General features: G+C 38.8%; 3 protein-coding genes across 11 annotated transcripts in view; 1 reads left to right on the top strand and 2 right to left on the bottom strand.

The window, feature by feature from the left end:
* Window positions 1-13,599, top strand: part of FMO5 (flavin containing dimethylaniline monoxygenase 5) — a 39,765-nt gene extending 26,166 nt beyond the window's left edge. For all 9 annotated transcript variants that reach the window (XM_063815168.1, XM_063815182.1, XM_063815158.1 and 6 more), the window contains 2 exons: window positions 9,617-9,689; window positions 12,614-13,599. In XM_063815168.1, the coding sequence (XP_063671238.1) occupies window positions 9,617-9,689; window positions 12,614-12,959 (419 nt within the window). In that variant the 3' untranslated portion in view covers window positions 12,960-13,599. The remainder of the gene's footprint in view (window positions 1-9,616; window positions 9,690-12,613) is intronic.
* The window catches only part of LOC129138867 (protein disulfide-isomerase A3-like), a 36,816-nt gene extending 15,083 nt beyond the window's left edge, over window positions 1-21,733 (bottom strand). The window contains 2 exon segments of the mRNA XM_054677052.2: window positions 1,996-20,432; window positions 20,435-21,733. Coding sequence (XP_054533027.2) covers window positions 20,263-20,432; window positions 20,435-21,635 — 1,371 coding nt within the window. The 5' untranslated portion in view covers window positions 21,636-21,733 and the 3' untranslated portion in view covers window positions 1,996-20,262.
* CHD1L (chromodomain helicase DNA binding protein 1 like) overlaps window positions 1-25,770 on the bottom strand; it is a 125,578-nt gene that overhangs the window by 98,419 nt on the left and 1,389 nt on the right. Inside the window, exon 2 of the mRNA XM_009427628.5 lies at window positions 25,316-25,480. The gene's annotated coding sequence lies outside the window, so the exon portion shown is untranslated. The remainder of the gene's footprint in view (window positions 1-25,315; window positions 25,481-25,770) is intronic.

Genomic DNA, 25,770 nt, shown 5'->3' with positions numbered 1-25,770 from the left:
CCATTAAGTTGGCCTAATTCTAGTCATATTAAAGTGATCTTTTAATTGGGTCAATTACATAAGCAGAGAACAGTTCATTAAAACAGGCCACAGCATCTTAGTATACTTTAAGCAACTGGGACTCTTTTCCGAGACCAAGTGAATTCTTGAGAGGAAATAGAGAAAATGAGTATTTGCAAGAGTCTGCATTATGGTTATGAGATTATGGGATCTTAGGGAAAATGTACAAAAAGCCCAGCTTCCTATGCTAGCAGAAGCCTAGTGCTAATTCCTCCAGCTTTTTTCTAACACCTGGAAGGAAGAAATCTTCAGAATTCTCTAACTTTACCAGACTTCCAACTGGAACTCTGGGTTTTTTATTCTGTCCATGGCCAATCTGTCTGCCTCCCACATTCTTGCCTTTCTCTTCCCTGAATTATCCCTTCACTATGCCAATTTTAAACCCTTTGGATTAGCTTGTTTTTCCCATTTTTTTCATGTCTGCCCAACAAAGCCTGCCTCCTTCCTTGTCTGTTCCCTACCAAGCCCCATTTTCCTTCTTCTTCTGTTCTCTGGAATTATTGTTCTCTTGTCAAGAAAATATTCTACTCTTTTCTAGAACACTGAATTTACTTCCTTGCCTTGACTGAAATGAAACATAGTTTCTGTTTTGATTGCCTCTTTTGCAGCCCTTGCAAGTGTTTTATTTTCACTCAGCAACTTTCTTTCCTTCAAAACTATATCAAGTTACACCAAATCTCTGGATCACAAGAAGTCATTATGTCATAGGCTGGCATTAAAGTTCCTCCACAAATTGGATACAACCTCCAATTTCAGGCCCATCTTTCTTTCTTTCTTTTTTTTTTTTGAGATGCAGTCTCGCTCTGTCGCCCAGGCTGGAGTGCAGTGGCGCTATCTCGGCCCACTGCAAGTTCCACCTTCTGGGTTCAGGCCATTCTACTGCCTCAGCCTCCCCAGTAGCTGGGACTACAGGCGCCCGCCACCATGCCCGGCTAGTTTTTTTGTGTTTTTAATACAGACGGGGTTTCACCATGTTAGCCAGGATGGTCTCCATCTCTTGACCTCGTGATCCGCCTGCCTCAGCCTCCCAAAGTGCTGGGATTACAGGCATGAGTCACTGTACCCAGCCTCAGGCCCATCTTTCACTAGTCTTTACCATACTTCCTACAATACTCTAGATGCACTGGATGACGTACCCACTAAGCAGCAAACACAGCAGGTACCCTTGTACCCTGTGCTTTTGCTTCCACTGTCCTTTCTTCTTGATATGCCCTCCTTTTACTTTTTATTTCTATAGGAAAAGTCTATGCATATTTCTTCCCTCCCTTCGTAATATAGTGATAGCTCCTTAAGTAAAGGACTCATGTTTATTTGCCTTTGTATTGCAAGCCTAGACCACTGCCTAGCACATAAGAGGTATCTAATAAACATCTATTCTAAGAAATGCCAGTTTAGCCTTGAGGTAAATTAAATTCTAAATTCTGATGTAGAAACTTCTTATTTGAGGATCTCAGCTTATGGGCTACCTTAGCCAATTTCCAGTTATGTTAAAAGCCTGAACTGGACTGAAATTGCAGAATGGGAGCCAGATCTCTTTTCTCTCATAACATTAGCTATACACTGAAATATGCAGGAGCAAGTCAGGATTACACAGATACAACCTGCTTTAGGCTGACAGCAGACTGAAGGCCTACCACCACAGAACTCTAATTCAGACTCTCTTCCTTCCCACCTTGTCTTGGAACCCTTGGAAGATCTCTGAACTTCAGTTCCTCACTGTTCTTCAACATTCTTCAGATAACATATACTGACCTTTTAGTATGTACCAGGCCCTCTGCTAGGGGCTGGAGAAGCAAATATGACCATACAGAAAATCCCTATCTTTCTGGAATGCAGAGCCAAGCAAGGAAGACTGTGTTAGTCCATTCTCATGCTGCTATAAAGAACTGCCTGAGGCTGAGTAGTTTCTAAAGGAAAGAGGTTTAATTCACTCACAGTTCTGCATGGCTGGGGAGGCCTCAGGAAACTTACAATCTTGGCAGAAGGAACTTCTTCACAGGGTGGCAGGAGAGAGAATGAGTGCTGAGTGAAAGGGAAAGCCCCGTATAAAACCATCAGATCTCGTGAGAACTCACTCAGTATCATGAGAACAGCATGAGCAGTATGAGAGTAACCACCCCATGATTAAATCACCTCCCACCAGGCCCCTCCCATGACACATGGGGATTGTGGGACCCAAAATTCAAGATAAGATTTGGGTGGGGACACAGCCAAACCGTATCAAAGACAGACAAGTAAACAGACGCTTAATGATTTGTTCATTCAGCAGATATTTATATCCTAAACAAGTGCTCCAGTAGCAATGCAGAAGAGCTGCCATGAGAGCAGTGAGCAATAAGTACCCAATTCTCCCTACAACTACATAGGAATTTACTAAAAGGACAAGGAAATATTGACCATAGAGGGGAAATAATCACTACTGTTTATGCAAAGTTAGATGAAAGTGACAGAACAAATAGAGTTCTGGGAACTGCAAGTAGTTCAGAATGCTGGTAGTGTTATAGGAATGAAGGAAAATGAAACTAGAAATATTCACAGGCAATATCAAGAGTTTGCATTTAAGGTACAAGGTGGAGAACCACTGAAGGATTTTAACTGGAAGAGGAGTCAAATCAGATCTCCAGTTTAGAAGATATGTTAGAGAGGAGTGAAATGGGAAATAGGTCAGTACGAGCCTGTGGTAAAAGTCTCAGTAAGACAGCATGAGAGCTTTAAACCAAGGTAATGACACTCTAAAGGAATTGGAGGAGCCAGACTTAAATGAAATTTCACAGGCAAATCTAAGAATTTGGTGACAGAAAGCATGTTGGAGAAGAGAGACAGAAAAGAATCTGTTCAGGTGTTGAGGCCATTCATTGGAATTGGGAAACTAAGACAGGGAGCAAAGACATGGAGGGAGATAAGAAATATGGTAAAGCTAATGTGTCTAAATAAGGAAACACTGCAAAAACAAAATTTATGAATTAAGACATAACTGTACCACAGAGTATACACGTAAAAAGATATATACATCTTTTTAAAATTTTAAAATTTTTAAAAATTTTTTCACCCCATGAGCTCTAGACTAAGATGTATATACCTCTTTATCTATCTATATATAGACAGATAGGGAAATAGATAGGGTTTTTTGTTGTTTTTTTCTTTCTTTTATGAATTAGGTGTCTCCCACAATCAAGAAATATACCTCCTCCTTCATGTTTCTAGCTAATAGAAGTAAAACTTGTGGTTGTGTAGAAGTAATTTGGAAATTGACTCTCAAAATGCTTATTTTGAGTATCCGAAGAGACCTATGATTAAGCTTAAATGAAGCATTTCAGTGTTTCCTAATTGATTTATGACGATAAATAATAATTCCCATGGCTAAAATGTAAAAACACATGGAAAACAACAGAAGGCTATTTGAGAGTGATGAAGTTCTGAGTTCCATATTTTAAGAGGGATACACCAGGATAGTTATTAGAGTATGCTTAGTGAAGGGCAACCAAGATGGCAGAGAATGTGAAAACCATTATGTGGGAAACATGTACTGTTTAGCCTGATAATGAGAAGACTTAAAGGAGTTATGACAATCATTTCCAAATGTTTCAAGAGCTGTCATGTATTAACATTAAACTCTGTGGCTCCAGAAAGCAGAGCTTGGTCCAGTGGTGCAAATGCAAAGAGTCAGATCTTGGGGTCAATAAAAACAATAATGTTCCGGCAGCCAGAGCAGTCAAATAATTATATAATCACCTCAGATATAATTATTGTAGATACCCATCACCAGTGATGTTTAAAGAGGAATGAGATAACCACTAGGTTAGAGTACTTGTAGAAAGAATGCTTGTATCAGGTAAAATATATTGCCATTCTGAAATTCCATATTCCACAATTTTATGGAGTGACACCTTAGGACTGGATGTGGCCAAAATCTTCTACATGGCATAGTCCCTAGTTATAGGGGCATACAACTAATTGTTTAAGCTTAGCATTGTTCATACTGACTTAAATACTATTAAGCCTTAGTCTAGCCCTGTCCTTGGTGTATAATTCCTACAACTGGAACTGTTTGTGCATCTTACTTAAATTTATCAGTTAATATTAGGTATTATGAGTTCCCCTTGGCCTTAACCCCTACTCTTATCAAAGAAACATGTTTAGAAAATGAGGCTTATCTTCCACAGGACTTTAGGCATAAAATGTGATTAAGATTTATTTTGGCTGGGCGTGGTGGCTCATGCCTGTAATCCCAGCACCTTGGGATGCAGAGACGGGTGGATCATCTGAGGTCAGGAGTTCGAGACCAGCCTGACCAATATGGTGAAACCTCGTCTCTACTAAAACTACAAAAAAAAATTAGCTGGGTTTGGTAGGATATCAGTGATGGAAGACGAAAGGAATGAAATGAAGTGAGAAGGGAAGTTTAGAGAAAAAAGAATAAAAAGAAACGAACAAAGCATCCAAGGAATATGGGACTATGTGAAAAGACCAAATCTACGTCGGATTGGTGAACCTGAAAGTGACGGGGAGAATGGAACCAAGTTGGAAAACACTCTGCAGGATATTATCCAGGAGAACTTCCCTAATCTAGCAAGGCAGGCCAACATTCAGATTCAGGAAATACAGAGAACGCCACAAAGATACTCCTCGAGAAGAGCAACTCCAAGACACATAATTGTCAGATTCACCAAAGTTGAAATGAAGGAAAAAATGTTAAGGGCAGCCAGAGAGAAAGGTCGGGTTACCCACAAAGGGAAGCCCATCAGACTAACAGCAGATCTCTCAGCAGTAACTCTACAAGCCAGAAGAGAGTGGGGGCCAATATTCAACATTCTTAAAGAAAAGAATTTTCAACCCAGAATTTCATATCCAGCCAAACTAAGCTTCATAAGTGAAGGAGAAATAAAATACTTTACAGACAAACAAATGCTGAGAGATTTTGTGACCACCAGGCCTGCCCTAAAAGAGCTCCTGAAGGAAGCACTAAACATGGAAAGGAACAACCGGTACCAGCCACTGCAAAAACATGCCAAAATGTAAAGACTGTCAAGGCTAGGAAGAAACTGCATCAACTAACAAGCAAAATAACCAGCTAACATCATAATCACAGAACCAAATTCACACATAACAATATTAACTTTAAATGTAAATGGGCTAAATGCTCCAATTAAAAGACACAGACTGGCAAATTGGATAAAGAGTCAAGACCCAACAGTGTGCTGTATTCAGGAAACCCATCTCATGTGCAGAGACACACATAGGCTCAAAATACAGGGATGGAGGAAGATCTACCAAGCAAATGGAAAACAAAAAAAGGCAGGGGTTGGAATCCTAGTCTCTGATAAAACAGACTTTAAACCAGCAAAGATCTAAAGAGACAAAGAAGGCCATTAAATAATGGTAAAGGGATCAATTCAACAAGAAGACCTAATTATCCTAAATATATATGCACCCAATACAGGAGCACCCAGATTCATAAAGCAAGTCCTTAGTGACCTACAAAGAGACTTAGACTCCCACGCAATAATAATGGGAGACTTTAACACCCCACTGTCAACATTAGACAGATCAACGAGACAGAAGGTTAAGAAGGATACCCAGGAATTGAACTCAGCTCTGCACCAAGCAGACCTAATAGACATCTACAGAACTCTCCACCCCAAATCAACGGAATATACATTTTTTTCAGCACCACACCACACCTATTGCAAAATTGATCACATAGTTGGAAGTAAAGCACTCCTCAGCAAATGTAAAAGAACAGAAATTATAACAAACTGTCTCTCAGACCACAGTGCAATGAAACTAGAACTCAGGACTAAGAAACTCACTCAAAACCACTCAACTACATGGAAACTGAACAACCTGCTCCTGAATGACTACTGGGTACATAACGAAACGAAGGCAGAAATAAAGATGTTCTTTGAAACCAATGGGAACAAAGACACAACATACCAGAATCTCTGGAACACATTTAAAGCAGTGTGTAGAGGGAAATTTATAGCACTAAATGCCCACAAGAGAAAGCAGGAAAGATCCAAAATTGACACCCTAACATCACAATTAAAAGAACTAGAAAAGCAAGAGCAAACACATTCAAAAGCGAGCAGAAGGCAAGAAATAACTAAAATCAGAGCAGAACTGAAGGAAATTGAGTCACAAAAAACCCTTCAAAAAATTAATGAATCCAGGAGCTGGTTTTTTGAAAGGATCAACAAAATTGATAAACTGCTAGCAAGACTAATAAAGAAGAAAAGAGAAGAATCAAATAGATGCAATAAAAATGATAAAGGGGATATCACCACCGATCCCACAGAAATACAAACTACCATCAGAGAATACTATAAACACTTCTACACAAATAAACTAGAAAATCTAGAAGAAATGGATAAATTCCTCAACACATACACCCTCCCAAGACTAAACCAGGAAGAAGCTGAATCTCTGAATAGACCAATAACAGGATCTGAAATTGTGGCAATAATCAATAGCTTAACAACCAAAAAGGGTCCAGGACCAGATGGATTCACAGCCGAATTCTACCAGAGGTACAAAGAGGAGCTGGTACCATTCCTTCTGAAACTATTCCAATCAATAGAAAAAGAGGGAATCCTCCCTAACTCATTTTATGAGGTCGGCATCATCCTGATACCAAAGCCTGGCAGAGACAAAACAAAAAAGAATTTTAGACCAATATCCTTGATGAACATTGATGCAAAAATCCTCAATAAAATACTGGCAAACTGAATCCAGCAGCTCATCAAAAAGCTTATCTGCCATGATCAAGTGGGCTTCATCCCTGGGATGCAAGGCTGGTTCAACATACACAAATCAATAAATGTAATCCAGCATATAAACAGAACCAATGACAAAAACCACATGATTATCTCAATAGATGAAAAAAAGGCCTTTGACAGAATTCAACAACCCTTCATGCTAAAAACTCTCAATAAATTAGGTATCGATGGGATGTATCTGAAAATAATAAGAGCTATCTATGACAAACCCACAGCCAATATCATACTGAATGGTCAAAAACTGGAAGCATTCCCTTTGAAAACTGGCACAAGATAGGGATGCCCTCTCTCACCACTCCTATTCAACAGAGTGTTGGATATTCTGGCCAGGGCAATTAGGCAGGAGAAGGAAATAAGGGTATTCAATTAGGAAAAGAGGAAGTCAAATTGTCCCTGTTTGCAGACGACATGATTGTATATCTAGAAAACCCCATCGTCTCAGCCCAAAATCTCCTTAAGCTGATAAGCAACTTCAGCAAAGTCTCAGGATACAAAATCAATGTACAAAAATCACAAGCATTCTTATACACCAACAACAGACAAACAGAGACCCAAATCATGAGTGAACTCCCATTCACAATTGCTTCAAAGAGAATCAAATACCTAGGAATCCAACTTACAAGGGATGTGAAGGACCTCTTCAAGGAGAACTACAAACCACTGCTCAATGAAATAAAAGAGGATACAAAGAAATGGAAGAACATTCCATGCTCATGGGTAGGAAGAATCAATATCGTGAAAATGGCCATACTGCCCAAGGTAATTTATAGATTCAATGCCATCCGCATCAAGTGACCAATGACTTTCTTCACAGAATTGGAAAAAACTACTTTAAAGTTCATATGGAACCAAAAAAGAGCCTGCATCGCCAAGTCAATCCTAAGCCAAAAGAACAAAGCTGGAGGCATCATGCTACCTGACTTCAAACTATACTACAAGGCTACAGTAACCAAAACAGCATGGTACTGGTACCAAAACGGAGATATAGATCAATGGAACAGGACAGAGCCCTCAGAAATAATGCTGCATGTCTACAACCATCTGATCTTTGACAAACCTGACCAAAACAAGCAATGGGGAAAGGATTCCCTATTTAATAAATGGTGCTGGGAAAACTGGCTAGCCATATGTAGAAAGCTGAAACTGGATCCCTTCCTTACACCTTATACAAAAATCAATTCAAGATGGACTAAAGACTTATATGTTAGGCCTAAAACCATAAAAACCCTAGAAGAAAACCTAGGCAATACCATTCAGGACATAGGCATGGGCAAGGACTTCATGTCTAAAACACCAAAAGCCATGGCAACAAAAGCCAAAATTGACAAATGGGATCTAATTAAACTAAAGAGCTTCTGCACAGCAAAAGAAACTACCATCAGAGTGAACAGGCAACCAACAAAATGGGAAAAAATTTTCACAACCTACTCATCTGACAAAGGGCTAATATCCAGAATCTACAATGAACTCAAACAAGTTTATAAGAAAAAAACAAACAACCCCATCAAAAAGTGGGCAAAGGATATGAACAGACACTTCTCAAAAGAAGACATTTATGCAGCCAAAAAATACATGAAAAAATTCTCATCATTGCTGGCCATCAGAGAAATGCAAATCAAAACCACAATGGGATACCATCTCACACCAGTTAGAATGGCGATCATTAAAAAGTCAGGAAACAACAGGTGCTGGAGAGGATGTGGAGAAATAGGAACACTTTTACACTGTTGGTGGGACTGTAAACTAGTTCAACCATTGTGGAAGTCAGTGTGGCGATTCCTCAGGAATCTAGATCTAGAAGTACCATTTGACCCAACCATCCCATTACTGGGTATATACCCAAAGGATTATAAATCATGCTGCTATAAAGACACATGCACACGTATGTTTATTGCGGCACTATTCACAATAGCAAAGTCTTGGAACCAAGCCAAATGTCCAACAACGATAGACTGGATTAAGAAAATGTGGCACATATACACCATGGAATATTATGCAGCCATAAAAAATGAAGAGTTCATGTCCTTTGTAGGGACATGGATTAAACTGGAAACCATCATTCTCAGCAAACTATCACAAGGAGAAAAAACCAAACACCGCATGTTCTCACTCATAGGTGGGAATTGAACAATCAGAACAGATGGACACAGGAAGGGGAACATCACACTCCGGGAACTGTTGTGGGGTGGGGGTAGTGGGGAGGGATAGCATTAGGAGATATACCTAATGCTAAATGATGAGTTAAGGGGTGCAGCACACCAGCATGGCACATGTATACGTATGTAACAAACCTGCACATTGTGCACATGTACCCTAAAACTTAAAGTATAATAATAAAAACAAAAAGAATTTATTTTTACTTCATTCTCTTTCTGTTGATATAAGGCCCCTTTGTTATCAAGAATACAGGTGCAGCTGTGTTTTCCCACTCCCCTGCCCTTTAACTTTGTAACTAATTTTCCATATACCTTTAAGGCCATTTTCTCATGTCCATATTTTATTTCCCAACTGAAAGACTACATTAGGGAGGAGGCAGGTATTGCTTGGAAGTCAGAGTAGGGGAAATCCCTTCCAAAGACAAAGAAGAATAAGTAGAGTAAGCTACAGATGTTAATATTATATTGTGGTGGTGGTAAGGTGATCAAGTGAATTGTAACCTCCTTGAGTACAGGAAACTTACCCTGTATTTCTTTGAATTCTCCATAGCATAGTAATTGTTTATAGGATTATTGTTCCTTCTGAGGTAATTTTACAGTTAAAATGTTAATTTTTGTTTTTAGGTCTAAAGACATTGCCCTCACAGAGTGAAATGATGGCAGAAATATCTAAAGCTCAAGAGGAAATTGACAGAAGGTAAGAAACTCTCTCAGGAAGATATATGGTTACATTTCTACTTATTTCTTAATAAAAGAAATATTGTACTGTATTTAACTGCCTCATGTTAGCTTAAGGATTTAGATTCTATTATGAAGAAAAAAGGAAAAATAATTTGTGACAATAGAATGGAGAAATAGCACTAGTAGTCTAAATATGGGTAAGAAAAGAGAGAAAAGTTTTAGGTGTCTAAAATCATATGTTTAATGCCTAAAAAAGTCACATAGGAAAATGCATATGGAAATAAAATCAGAAGGCAGAAGGTATATTATTTTTGTGAGGATTACTTGAAGTGCTAGTAGACTTGCCAGAGGAAGGAAGAGTGACAGTAAATGAATGAGAGGTAGCTATGGGTGAATTACAAATCTGTAGGTAGATTTACAAGTCTGCAGTGGCCGCTTTGCTGGCAATGCTCATGTGACAGCACACTCAAGTCACAGTGGCTCATGGTATGAATAGTCACTGTGAGCTGGGAACATGGTAACAGCCAGCTGCTTAGTGTTTTGATGAACACAATCATTTAGCAGTCTGAATTTCAGAACTTAAGCTCAATCGCTGGGTGTTTTTTATTTGGACAAAGTGGAAATTGATGGTAAGTCTCTAAATTTCTGTGGAAAACTGAGACACAATCATTCCAGGCCTAAAGAGGTGGTTATCTTCAACTGATGATACTTGCATAACTTTCCTTTGTGTGGGAGGAGGAGAAAGTAAGTTTTTATTTAATTCCGTTACAACTTCCAGGTGCTCTCCTATTTTCCTCCTTCCTTTCACTGCCAAACCTCTGCACTAAATTTTCTAAATTCTCACCTTTTGCTGCCTCCCTAAGCCTTCTGCATTGTTAACTTCCATCCTTACTCCTTAAACTGCCTTTTTTTTTTTTTTAGACGGAGTCTCACTCTGTCACTCAGGCTGGAGTCAGTGGCACGATCTTCGCTCACTGCAACCTCTGCCTCCTGGGTTCAAGCGATTCTCCTGCCTCAGCCTCCTGAGTAGCTAGGACTACAGGTGCCCACCACCAAACCCAGCTAATTTTTGTATTTTTAGTAGAGATGGGATTTCTCCATGTTGGCCAGGCTGGTCTCAAACTCCTGACCTTGTGATCTGCCCGCCTCAGCCTCCCAAAGTGCTGGGATTACAGGCATGAGCCACCGTGCATGGCCGGAAACTGCTCTCTTAAAGGTCACCTGTGACCAACTTCATTTTCCTTCTTCTCACTACTGAGTTTGGTGCTTTTAAACATTTCTTCCTTCTTGCAGTGCTTTCTTTTCTGGCTCTAAAGTATCTTATTTTAACTTTCCTCCTCTCTTTTCTTTGACTTATTTTTGTCTAACCACCTCCTGACCCTGAGTAGTCAGTAACCCAAGGATATAATGTAACCTTTTTTTTTTTAACTTCTGAAATAGTAAATATTTATTTATTTATTTATTTTATATTTAAGTTCTAGGGTACATGTGTACAACGTGCAGGTTTGTTACATATGTATACATGTAACCTTTATTAAAGGCCGACTATGTGTATACATTGTTTTATATGAGTTTATTTAATCTGCATAATCAAGGCAGGAGCTAGTGAACCTCTTTTGTGAAACCTTCATGAATACTATAGCTCTTTTTTTTTTTTTTTTTTGATATGGGGTCTCACTCTGTTACCCAGGCTGGAGTGAAGTGGTGTGATCTTGGCTCACTGCAACCTCCACTTCCTGGAGTCAAGCAATTCTCCCGCCTCAGCCTCCTGAGTAGCTGGGACTACAGGCATACTAACAATGCCCAGCTAATTTTTGTGTTTTCTGTAGAGATGGGGTTTCGCCATGTTGCCCAGGCTGATCTCGAACTCCTGAGCTCAAAGTGATCCGCCTGCCTCGGCCTCCCAAAGTGCTAGGATTACAGGCATGAAACACCACGCCCAACCTCATGAATAGTATAGATCTTGACCTACTATTATAGGATAAATAAATGCATGTCTACAAACTCTTGAGCCAACATATTGTTCATAAGGGAAAGCTCTCAAATTCTTTACTGTTTTACCTTTTTCTCTCCTAAATCTAGTCCCATTTCAATAAATTCCTACTTGACCCTCTATCAGGTCCTCTGAAATTCCATCTCACCAGTTCTACCTCAAATTTATTTTCTATCATTTTTTTCCTGTCCCTGTTCTTGGATTCTTCAATCTCAATTGGCTTGACTTGGCTTTTCTCTTCCTCTCTGTCCTACAGTTCTTTCTTTTCATTACAGAAAGTAAAAAGTGAAAGTCACTCATTAGCTCACCAAATCCCACTCCACCACACAGATATCACTGTTAATCAACCACATTTTCCCCTTTAAAAAGCCCTTTTAAATCTTTAAATCTGCACTTGGTGTAATAATTTCATTTGTCTCCATTTGGAGGGCTACTTCCTCTTGTGGAATAAATCATTCTCCCTCATCCTTTCAGGATTCCAAATTAACATTGGCCCTGGGAAGTCCTGCCTTGTGGACCCTGTCACCACTGCCCTCATCAAATAATAGAGGATGCCATACTTGAGAATTTTTGTGATGGGTTTTCTCTTTCTCATAACATCAGAGTCCTTTGTATCTAGATGTGCTATACCTGCCCCTCATCTTATCTGTATCTTTCACATCCTTCAAGAACCTAACGATTACAGCTCTCTTTTAACTATCCCCTCTCCACATTTCTATTTGGCAGTCTGAAACCACTCAGAAGTCTCGCTTCATGTTTATCTGTCTTACCTCCTTTTGTAAGTCCTAAGATCCTTAAGGACAGTGACCAATGTTTTATCTTTCTTCTCTATATTCCACAGCTCCTAGTCTGATATTGAGCCAATAGCAGGCACTCAGAAGGCAGTAATTGATTGACTGACTGATTGAATTATTGACAGGCCATGGTTTCTGTCTTTTCTACTTTAGGTATGTGGAGAGCCAACGCCATACCATTCAGGGAGACTACGTAGATACCATGGAAGAGCTTGCTGATTTGGTGGGGGTCAGGCCCAATCTGCTGTCTCTGGCCTTCACTGACCCCAAGCTGGCATTACACTTATTACTGGGACCCTGCACTCCAATCCACTATCGTGTACAGGGCCCTGGAAAGTGGGATGGGGCTCGAAAAGCTATCCTCACCACAGATGATCGCATCAGGAAGCCTCTGATGACAAGAGTAGTTGAAAGGAGTAGTTCTATGACTTCAACAATGACAATAGGCAAGTTTATGCTAGCTCTTGCCTTCTTTGCTATAATTATAGCTTACTTCTAGTTGTCCTATTGTCACTGCCCTGTTTTTCATTGGGAAGCTTATCTACAGATGCCTTCAGAATCTGACGAGATTGACTCTCAGTTTCATATTGCCCAGAAATCTACTTTAATGTCTCTTTCGAAAGCATTAATTCACTTTCCTTTTTCCTACAATGAAACCTGTTTTCCATTTGTATTAACTCATCTCCCTTCCACTCATGATCCGTCACTCTTCCTTGTGGTAATCCCTAGACTGGGAGCTCAGGTACTCTTTTAGTCATCTTTGTATGTCTTTAGCAGAGTTCTTGACATGTGGTAGGTGCTTAATAAATGTTTGTTGTTTATCAAATTTTATGGTAGGGAGAGTAAGTCAGCATCGGTATAAAATCGCTTACTCCACGTAACTCTTCTTCTGATAGGGTTTGATTTTCTATTAGAAGCTCAATTTTAGTTTTTTTTTCATATTATAACTAAATATGTTTCCTGAGAGATAAGAGAAATAATGTTCCTACAATAGTTGTATGTATCTAAGATAAGACATATAGATGCTTAAGACATTTTGTTTCACTTGCTATTCACTAGTGTACTTGAAACATGGTCATTTTTAGCCCTTTTCCTTAGGAACCATGTCTTTATTTTCTCAATAAAGAAATTACTTTCAACTTTCTAGGCTCACAGTCATTCAGATCATCTACCATCTGCCAATGAGATCAACTTGGTTGAGAATTTTGGGATTTTAAATTAGCTGTCCTACCTTTTTAAATCTCTTTTAAATCCTTCCCATATTAGGATCCAACAAAACTTTATCTTAGGAAATATGATAAGTAGCTTCCAATTGTTGTAGTGTGGTCTACAAATGTGATTTGATTCATCTTCCCCCACTCTAATTTTCTCCCCTTTTCTCCTCCCTTACATGGAGTCTAAGTAAGTATTTGAACAAGTCATTTATGTATTAAATTAGAACTGATATTAACTAAATGTAGGAACATTCTGCTTATACCAGTTTTTCTCATGTCATAAAGTGTAGTTCTGAAAAACAGAGCAAATGAAATGCAAAGCAGGTACTTGGGTTTACATCCCAGTGCCACTGATGATTCTGTTTTCTCATCTGTGGAAGTTTCACTGTTCTTGTTTCATGGAGAAATTAACTAAGTGTCAGCTGTCAGGCACACTGAACTCAGGTGATGTTCATTAATAGCTGTTGTACAATATGTTTGTATTTGGATTGCTGCTTATTACTTAACAACAGGATAAACCTGAACAATGGAAAAGACCAACATTAGAGAGTATTATCTTTCCAAATACACACACCTGTAAGAGAACTGGAAATGTGAGAACTACAACTTCTTCTTATTTAAACATTTGAACAATTGCCGGCCCTTTCACCGAATTTACCTGTGGAATGCCTTTTGAGAGTTAGAGAACTGAGAACTGGTATTACTTTTCAGGTCTTTTGCTTTCCCTAATCCTTGTGATACTGGAGATTTATCATCTATTAAAATGGACCTAGTATTTTTAAATCTGCATATCAAAAGCAAATTGAATGTCTCTTGCTTCCTTTTAATTTCTTTTAGCATATAAATTTGTTTCTCTTTTAGCATGTAAATTTGTTGAATTAACAGCCCTTTGATAATATAATTCCTAGTTATCAGCAATAAGTACACCAGTTTCTTTTTTAAATTAGGAGTATGTAATTCTAAATTAATTGATTCTCTCATTGTACATATTATATGTAAGGTTACAAAAAAAATCAATGGTTAATGATTTTTTAGCTCAACCAAGCTAAAAGTAAGATGTGAACAAGAAATTGAACTCAAAACAACTTAAGATACAAAGCTCTTGTTACTGATAATGTCTAATAATATTCATCCATTTACCATATCTTGCTCTTATATTAAAATGTTCTATCATTTTCCTAATTATTTTAAAGTCGATTACAAATATATATATATATTCTTGTAGTGCCAGAAAATTGAATACATTAATAAATGGGGTAGAATAGATGAATCTCCCATGAAGAAGAATTCCAAATAATTTATGAACTCTGCCCTCAAGGATATGGAGCAGAACTTCCTACTTCTCCAGTGTGAGCTGAATAGTGACTTCCTTCCAAAAATTACATATGGAAAGGGGGAAAATAACTTTGTAGTGGAGAAATCTGATAAACACTATCTCGGCTAGGTTATCAAGATTAACACTAACAGTAATAAGTCACATTGATAGTATGTACCTTTGAGATGAAGTGATGAGAAGGCCACTTTACCTCTCCGTTGTATTCCTCTCAAAAACCATAATGCAGTCTAACCATGAGAAAAACATCAGACAAACCCAAGTTGAAGAATATTCTACAAATACCTGACTACCTCAAAACTGTCAAGATCATCAACAAAGAAAGTCTGAGAAATTGTCCCGGAATAAAGGGGCCTAAGGAGACATAACATCTAAATGTAATGTAGTATCCTGGATGGCTCCTGCAACAGAAAAAGAACTTTAAGTAAAAATTAAGGGAATATTAATAAAGTATGCATTTTGGTTAATAATGTATCAATATTGGTTTATTAGTTGTGACAAATGTACCAGAGGAATGTAAAATGTCAACAATAAAGGAAATTGGATGTGGGGTACATGAGAATGCTGTACTATTTTTGCAACTTTTCTTAAATCTAAAACTCTTATAAAATTTAAAAATAAAAAGAAATGTGGAGTTATTATTATTATTTTTTGGCTCAGGATTTGACCCAGAGCTATGGTCTGGCAGAATTTTCTCAGAGGAGGAATACTGGCTAGTACAAGTCATTCAAATTACTGTGTTTTTCTATGATTTCTCCACAAATTAAGTTGCTTTAATAATGCATAATGTAACTTAATTCAGCAGTTTTGCTTCCTTTGCTGAGTAAGTATAGACTATAATTATAGAGAATGTAAAATGGTGATATAAAGTCAAAATACACAACTTCTTAAAATCACTTAGATATGTTCTTTCTTGAAGCTGTGCACATTAACCCAGCAGACCCCACTAGCAAATTTATGATATGTTGATGTCATGTACATTCATAAATAAGATTATTTTACTTAATACTGGGCCTGTTACTTTTGTTAGGAGTAATACAGCATTTAAACAACCTCCAGATTGCCTAATGGAATTTCTAAGACTGCCAAGTTTTCCCATGCTTTTATACACATTCTTGTGCTGTACTTTCCTCTTGATAAATTCTCCACTGGCCCAGCTGGCTAACACCTATACCATCGTCCAGATTCAGGTCATCTGTTTTCTCTTCAGGGAATATCTTCCTGACCCTCAGTATGAAATAGGTCACCTTCCTCTGTGCTCTCATTACAACTAGTGTTCTTCTCAATTACATTTTATGAATAGCCTTATCATAATATATAACAATATTTGGTTCTCTCACCTGTTTCCTCCTTGAACTAGTAAACTCCTCGAAGGAATACATTTTGTACTTAATCTGTGTGTTCCTAGTGCCTAATGTAGTGGCTGAAACATAGTAAGACCTCAGTAAGTTAAGAATTAATTAATTAAATGAATACATTCAATATGGGAGGTAAATACATGACTTTTAAAGGATTAAATCAAACAGTGAATAATTCTTTTAGAAAAAGTGACGAAGGAGATTAAAGGGTGATTAACATTTTGAAATGTCTGCAGGACAAGCATGTTCTTCCAAAAACTGTTCTGAGTCATTGATCTGAATCAGTATGTTATCTTTTTTTTTGAGACAGAGTCTCGCTGTGTCGCCCAGGCTGGAGTGCAGTGACGCCATCTCGGCTCACTGCAAGCTCTGCTTCCCGGCTTCACGCCATTCTCCTGCCTCAGCATCCCATGTAGCTGGGACTACAGGTGTCCGCCACCATGCCTGGCTAATCTTTGTATTTTTAGTAGAGACGGGGTTTTATCGTGTTAGCCAGGATGGTCTCGATCTCCTGACCTCATGATCCACCCACCTCGGCCTCCCAAAGTGCTGGGATTACAGGTGTGAGCCACCGCGCCCGGCCTGGTATGTTATCTTTAATGTTTAGTTGTGGTTTAAAACACAAGTGATATGTCCTCGTCTATAATTCATTTCCTCAATCAAACATAAGACATAACAAGCCAAGATCTTGGTACAAGAAAGAAGGTAGGGTATATATATGTCATCCTTGACCCTCATTTCACTGCTGTTCTGCCTTGCTTTCCCAAATGCCCCAGCTCCTTTGATGCACCCATAACTTCTGATTGAAATTATTTGCAGAATTGTTGACTCCCCTTCATTCAGTAAAGATTTTAGCACCAAGCTCTCTGCCTCGCTATAATATAAAACTACTCCTGTAGTTGGTTTTAACATTGATGTAGGTAATACTTTCACCAATCCAATGTCTTAGTCAGGATTAGCTTCAGCTACATTTAACAGAAAAACCTCAAATAACAATGACTTAAATAAGATTTAAGTTTATTTTCCTCTTATATTAAAAAAGTCTGGAAGTAGATAGTCCTGAGATGATATAACAGTTCTTCAGCTTCTCTTTTTGCTCCACTATCTTCAGCATGTGGACCTTATACTTCATGGTCCAAGATGGCCCACTGTAGCTATAGCCATTATATGGACATCCTACACAGAAGGAAGGAGAAATGTAACAATGGCACACCCCTTTTCTTTTAAGGAGACTTTACAAAAGTTCCACATAACATTTTCACTTAGTCTTATTGGAGGAACTTAGTTACTTATCTAGCTACTAGGGAGACTACAAAATGTGTCTTTATACAGAGAGGCAATACCTCAGGAAAAAAAATCAAGGTTCTGTTATTAAGAAGGAAGAGAGAATGAATGTTGAGGTAGATCTCTAACACTCTGCTATCTGGCCTTTTAGTTATGTGATCTTCTTACTCCAGTGATTTTATAATCTGCCTCATCTCAACTACCTATACCCACATGGACATATCTAAGACATTGTCACGAATAACCACAACACCACTAAAGTCTCAATTTCAAGCATCCCACTCTCTAAAACTCTCTCCTACCTTTTCAGTTCATTCACTCTGGTACTCCAACTCCAGCAGTTCTTTGACTCCACTGGGCTGCCCATCAACCTGCTGTCTTCATTTCCCAGCCCACCTCATTTAAAATGCATGGCCCAACATTATAATCACACCCTACCACGCACTCTCAATTCCTTTGTTGCTCTCCTCCATACTTGCTTAGCTAAACTTCATTTTGGTTATCTGCCTGCATCAAAACAGCTAAACATGACAAGAGAAAAATACTAGTATGGTGACTTGCCTTTTCTGAAATTCATAACCACTGAACATAGGTAGACCTTCAGTGCTACTGCCAATCATACTTCATTTTTCTAGACAATTCTCTGTCCCACCTTTCTAGTTGATTACTGCATATAACCTATCTCCTCAAACCTCAAATATGTTGTCTCCTTTCCTCACAGTCAGCTAATCATCTTCTCTTTTTTTCCTCTAAGAAAATGGAAACAATCAAAAGACTTTCATATATCTTCACTCTGTGATGAGGTTTTTAGTTGGGGCTAGTCACATAGGCACCCTCTGCTTAGCACATATCAGAATTCCAGACTCCCAGAAGAAAAGCAAGTGTTCAGCATAAATCACATTGTTTGTACAAACAGTTTTAAAAAAGTGAGCCACTCTTATCAGTTAAGGTGGTAAGAAACCTCCCAAAATCCAAGTTCCCAAATCCCACCCATGGGCCAAACTTGCAAGCTAAAGCAGTCACAAGCATGGAGTTGTGCTCTAATTCCTTGAGGGGGCAATAGCTACATAAATTATTTGGAATTCTGTATGAGAGACTTGTTCCCACACATCCTAGTTGATTTTAATTGTTTATTTTTTAGGTATGGCGAAGCATTATTATGGTTCTAAGAGTCAGCAAACTCCTTTCTGCACAATGCCATTTACTGGGGATCTTGAATACTCGTCTCTAGACCCTTGTCTAGGCCGCGTTTCTCAAAATGTGGTCCTTGAGGCAGAAACATCAGCCTTGTACTTGACACAAGTCCTCAGGCCCCACTCCAGACTTATAGAATCAGAAACTCTGGGTACACAGACCAGCAATCTGCATATTTGACCCTCTAGATAATTTTGATGTATGGTAAAGTTTGATTTAGTCAAAAGGAGAGGTGGACCTGTATCTGTTCTGTCAGGCCGCTCACTGATCCTTAGGCCTTTATTGTACTCTATTTAATCTGCTAGTACCAATAGCTTCTGACTTGTGAAAATTGGGTGGGTAGGGGTGAGAAATGGCATGGAGCTGGGGTGTGTTCAAACTGGCATCTTCCTTTCTCTGAGAATTTTAAATAAACTTATTTTAAGGCTCTTTTCAGGCCGGACGCAGTGGCTCATGCCTGTAGTCCCAGCACTTTGGGAGGCCAAGGCGGGTGGATCACGAGGTCAAGAGATCGAAACCATCCTGGCCGGAATGGCAAAACCCCGTCTCTACTAAAAAGTACAAAGATTGACTAGGCGTGGTGGCACGCACCTGTGGTCCCAGCTACTCAGGAGGCTGAGGCAGGAGAATTGCTTGAACCTGGGAGGTGGAAGTTGCAGTGAGCTGAGATCGTGCCGATGCACTCCAGCCTGGCAACAGAGCAAGACTCCGTCTCAAAAAAAAACACAAAAACCAACCAAACAAAAAAAGTTCTTTTCAGAGTCTTTTTTCTCTATTTCCCTGGGTGCAAATTCTCTCATTTGAAGAATCTTCTGACTATACAACATGACACTGGACTTCCTCATGTACTTTATTATTTTTATTACTTTAGTTATTTTTAAGACTATTTATTTAGAAATGATTTCAGTCCTCCACAAAAGTTACAAAAATAGTAGAGTTCTTATATATTCTTTCCCAGGCTCCCTAAAGAGAATATTTCACACAACATTATGACAATTATCAAAATAAGAAAATGAACACTGATATTATACGATTAAGTAAACCATGGACGGCATTCCTATTTTACCACTTTTCTTCTTCTTCTTTTTCTTTTTTACAGTTTAAAGGGGTCTTATTTATTGTCACTGTTCCAAATGCACAAAAAAATTAGAAAATACCCCCAACTCAACCCGACCCCCACAACATTTCCCCCAACACAAATAATTTTTCCCAAAACCACAAACATAAACTGGTCCTGGTATTTCCATAACAGTGCAGCTAAGAAATGGCTTAGAGAAAATTTAACAGGATTCAGATTATATCCATTCTGTCTTCTCGGCCCTGAAACGTAATAATTCCCATATGGGTCCTAGTCCTCCCCAGTGGTTTTCCCATCTCTGGTGGAAGAGTCCTTTTACAAAGTGGTGTTTGCCTACTGCTTTAGAGATCCTCCTGTGCCTTCTTCTTCTTGGGTTTTTCTTCTTGAATTACAGGGGGGTTTGTAGCTTCTCGTTGTAGATAGCTAATAAAATCACTTAATTCATGGCCACCTTCATATTTCTTTGGATTTAGCTTCTTGTTGGCTGGAGAGAAGTATATGGTAGGAAAACTCTGACTTCATATGGAGAAGGCACATCATTGGCTGTGGCATCCATCTTGGCTATGACAATATTCAGGTCTTTGCTGAGCTTCTCGCCAAGTTCTTTATACTTGGGCTCCAGGTTCTTACAGTGACCACACCAAGGGGCATAAAATTCAATCAGCACATCTTTATTTTCATTATTCACTATTTCATCAAAATTCTCTGCTACCACTACCTTCACAGGCCCATCATTGCTCTCTGGGATAGGTTCAGACTTCAGGTATCTCTTCAGATTGCCATCAAAGTAATCCTGCAGGAACCTCTCCAGAGCATTCCCATCATGCGAGAAATCCTCCTGCATGACAAACTTCTCTCCTTTAGCAGTTCTGATAGCAACAACAGGAATCTCTCCAGCAGTGCTCTCCAAGCCAAAATCAGAAAGTTCATGGCTAAAGGTTTTGCGGCTAGCTACAGCAAAGTTGAGTTTGTGCCCAGCATCCAGGAATTTCTTTGCCACCATCATTACCCTGTTTCTCCAGTAGTTGGAACCTTTAGCATTCTTTTCATAGTCCACATCATAGTAAGCAATAACTAAGTCCTTGCCCTGTATCAAATCTTTATTGTCTTCTGTCATGTGAGGGCAGATACCAAAAATGTTTTCCTGGATAAACTTTTTAATTTTGCCACTGGTCATTTTTTGCTCTGTATATGCCACAGTCTTGTCCTCCAACTTGTTAGTGAGATGTGAAGGACGAAATAAGATGATACCATCTCCATTATCATCATACTCGTTCACCAGAGACTCAACATTCGTATGTGCAAATCGGTAGTTATCCCTCAAGTTGCTGGCTGCTTTTAGGAACTCGGAGTGAGCTTCACTGAATGAATCATCTAAAAAACCTACTATAGAGGCATCTTTATCACTAATGAATTTCTTAAATTCTTCCTCAGTCCTGAGAGGCACTGAAGCTGGTCCTGCCTGCTTCTTCAGGTGGCTGACAATTCCATCAGCAGTCCTAGGTCCATCATAAGCACCTGCTTCTTCACCATCTCTAAATATCTTCAGGGTTGGATATCCACTGACTCCATATTTATTACAGGTGTTAGTGTTGGCAGTGCAATCAGCCTTTGCTAATGGGACTATTCCTTTTAATCTGGTAGCTGCAGCTTCATACTCAGGAGCAAGTCTCTTGCAGTGTCCACACCAGGGGGCGAAGAACTCGACGAGCATGAGGCCCGCAGAGCCCGTGTCGGAGATGCGACTCTCCAAGTTGTCGTCCCTGAGTCCTAGCACGTCGGAGGCAGCCGCGAGGCGGGCCGCGGCGAGAAGCAGCGCCACGCCCGGGAACAGCGCTAGGCGGCGGAGGCACACGGCGGCGAGGTGGCGTGGGGGCAGCCAGAAGGGTCGCGGCTCGCCTGGGACTGCGGCGGTCGGGCGCGCGACCACCTATTTTACCACTTTTCTACTAATTTAGTTTTTGTGTTCCAGGATCAGATTCAGGGTCCCATTTTGCATTTAGTTGTTAAGTCTCCTTAGTGTCCTCTAATCGTTGTCAGTTCTTCAGTCTTTTGTTGTCATTCAGGACTTAGGCACTTAAAAAAAAGAAGTTTCATACTCAAGTTTGATTTAGTTTAACCTAATGTTCTTTTTCTGTCCTGGGATCCCATCCAGGATATCACATTACATTTAGTCATCACCAGGCTCTTCTAGACTGTGACAGTTTCTTATACTTTCCTTGTTTTTGGTGGCCTTGATAGTTCTGAAGAGTACTGGTTATTTTGTACTTAATTTGAGATTGTCTGATATTTCTTCATGATTAGGCTGGGGCAATGAGTTTCGGGGAGGAAACAGATCAAAGATCAAATGCTATTCTCATCATATCATATCAAGGTTACATGCCACTAATGACATACTAGAGATGTTAGCCTTGATCAGCTGGTTGAGGTAGTGTTCTTCCTCCTTTCCACACTGCGCTCTTTGAAAAACATTTACTAGGCTCGACTCATGCTTATGGGGTGGAGAATTATGTTCCATCTTCTCGAGGGTAGAGTACATAAATTTTTTGGAATTTTTCAATATGAGAATTATCTCCCAATTATTTGTTTCTTCAATCATTTACTTGTATCAGTATGAACTCATGGATCTTATTTTATAATTTGGGTTAAATCCAATGCTGAATTACTTATTTTTTGAATTATTCTAGCTTTAGCCATTGGGAGCTCTTTTAGTTGGCTCCTATGTCACTTTGATATACCATCAGTTTTTTGTGTCTTTTTAAAGCACTTGTTTATTTTCTGGCACTATAAGATGTTTCAGACTCATCTTGTATAGCCCCTGCCCCAGTCCTAGAATTAGGCATTTTTCTCAAGGGCTCTGGTTCCCTTTGTTGGAGAACAGTATCAGAAACAAAAAACTGGATGCTGGGTGTGCTCCTTGCTTCTGCTTGTCATTGCTTCTAGGCCTTCGGAGGACAGAACTTGGAAATATATGTGTGTATACTAATGTATTAAACATGAATCCACATGTGTTTTTAAGTATTTCTATATTTACCCATCTGTATCTATATTAAGCTAAACATTTCATATTGATGCCTCCTACCGTAACCCAGGATTTAATGATCACATGCCTACTCCTCTCATTTTACAGATGAGAAAATTTATGGCTAAAAAGATAAAAGTACTTGCCCTACATCAAATAATTTTAGAGTTGGCAGCCTATTTGTACCAAATTAATACTCACATGGTGATGATATATACATAGTAGATTCATAGTTAATGAAGATGTTAATTGAGATACTAATTATTCCAGTAATGTATATCTATAATTTTAGAGGAAATTTGCAGTGAATATTTAGTCACAGTATCACTATACACCATATCTATTTAGAGTTGTAGTAGTTTCCTTAGAGATTTCCAGAGCGTGTGCTCCTCTAGAGCAGGGGTGGCTCAGCAAAAGCTCAACAAGTATTGGGGCCCTCAATCAAGGTTTGTTGAAATAAATGGACTATACTTATCAAGAAATACTGGCTAAATATTTAACCTGCACCTCATTTATAAAATGGAATATCCTGGATCATCTGTTCTGCTTACCCTCATAGGGTGGTTCTGAGGATCACATGATAGAATTTACATGCAAATTCTTTGGAATCTGAAAGGAAAAATTATGATACTATTTGGGGAAAATTCTGTACCTTTGAATTGGGTCTATCTTCCTTTAGGTGAGCAGAATCACGATTATTTCTCTGCCTGTATAAAAACTATAAAAAGATTAAAATCAATGGTATTTGTTTAAAAATAATTAGTTTACCCAATGGTTGAGTAGTCTCTTGTGTATAAACTCATATATTTTGCTAATGCTGATTTTATTAATAGTTTTTAATTTAGGCATAATTTTCATACAATAAAAATTTACTTTTTATTGTACAGTTTGGTAAGTATCAATAACTCCACTACAGTCAAGTTACAGACCTGTTCCATACCTCCCCTTCAAAATTTCTTCATGCCCTTTTGTAGTCAATCACTCCCCACCCCCCATCCCCAAGTCCTGGCAAACACTGATCTGTTTTCTGACCGTATAGTCTTCCTTTTTCCAGAATGTCACATAAGAGGAGCCTGGCTTCTTTTACTTCCCATAATGCATTTGAGATTCATCAATATTATTGTATGTATTGAGTTATTCTTTTATTACTGAGTAGTATTCCATTTATAGCTATGCTACATTTTAATTATTGATTCACCAGATGTATTAGCCTATTTTCACACTGCTATAAAGACATACCTGAGACTAGGTAATTTATAAAGAAAAGAGGTTTAATTTACTTATAGTTCTGCATGGCTGGGGAGGACTTCAGAAACTTACAGTTATGGTAGAAGGGGAAGCAAGTTCATCTTATGTGGCACAGGGGAGAGACAGTGAGTGTGTGTGAATGAAGGAAGAACTGCCAAACACTTTTAAAACCATCATCTCTGGTGAGAATTCATGCACTATCACAAGAACAGCATGGGGGAAACCGCCCCCATCATCCAATCACTTCCCTCCCTTGACACGTGAAGTATAATATAGGTCCTTCCTTCAACACGTGGGTATTACAATTTGAGATGAGATTTGGGTGGGGACACAGAACCAAACCATATCACCAGGTGAAGGACATTATGTTTTTTCCATTTTAGGGTTTGTGTTTTTTCTATTATATGAATAAAGACATATATGTGTTTACAGGTTTTGTGTGAACTTGTTTTTATGTCACTTGGATAAATACCCAGGAGTGGGAATTAGTATGCTGCATGATTAAGTAAATGTTTAACTTTATAAAAAAGATCAGATTGTTTTTTGAAACAGTAACCATCAAGATCAGATGTTATACCTATCCTTGGTCATAAATGGAGGATGAAACTTGGTGAGTGGAGATGGGAATATAAACCTCCAGATGCCCAATTTAACCTGTCATCCAGTTCTGTAAAATCAATCCCTCATTCTCACATCCTCACTTCTCAGAGGAAGCGAGGTCTCTTTAGCAGTGTGTGTAAAGGCTTGCATGTGAGGCTGCCCATGTTATTTTTCTGTTTATTAGGCAGAATGATTGATCTGAGGAGACCAGTGGCAATGACATCCTAGACACAGTAACATCAGGACAACCCATTACTTTTCCTATTACCTCCTTCTTTTCCTTTCCTCTAGAAAGAAAGAAGAGCATTGGGGTGACAGCAATAAATCTAAAGGGAACAATTATACTGATACTGGTTAAGAGAATCTTGTATCTTTACCTACTTATTCCCGAATCTAAGAAAAAAAGAAGGAATTTGGGACTAAGGAGAATTCATTCTTCCTACAGTGTCACATTACATTTGTTCTGTGTCTAAAACATGCAATATTCAAAACTGACTTTTATTATTAACTGTTGAGTGACTTACAAATGTTGTTAGAGCAGAGCAGGGCAGAACAGTGTCATGGATAATCTTCCAAAGCAGATAATTCAAAAGTCATTTCCATTTAGCGTGCAAAAACAGTTTATTTCTCTCCGTCAGTTTTCCATTGGTTAACGTACTTAGTTTGTTTCTGCTAAGCTGATTTGACTACTGCAAGGAAATACATACCAAGGACATATTATTTGGCATGGTGAAACCACCTTGGGGTCAGAAAACTGAATACTACACAAGTCAAGGTTTAATGTATTATGTATCTTCAAGGGCCTTGCTTCAGTGTCCTATGGTAAGGAATTGAGGGGTGGAGGGAGAAAAGTAGGGATAACCAAAAAGCATGTACTCAGACAGTAAAGATTTTGGAGGGGTGAGCAAGAAGTTGCAGTAAAATCGTACCTTTTTTTTTTCTTCCTGTAAACTGTCTTTGGTTTATGAGCCAAAGAATG

The sequence above is a fragment of the Pan troglodytes genome, chromosome 1 (genome assembly GCF_028858775.2).
Source record: "Pan troglodytes isolate AG18354 chromosome 1, NHGRI_mPanTro3-v2.0_pri, whole genome shotgun sequence".
Lineage (NCBI taxonomy): Eukaryota > Metazoa > Chordata > Mammalia > Primates > Hominidae > Pan > Pan troglodytes.
This window is presented reverse-complemented; position numbering and strand designations above follow the sequence as displayed.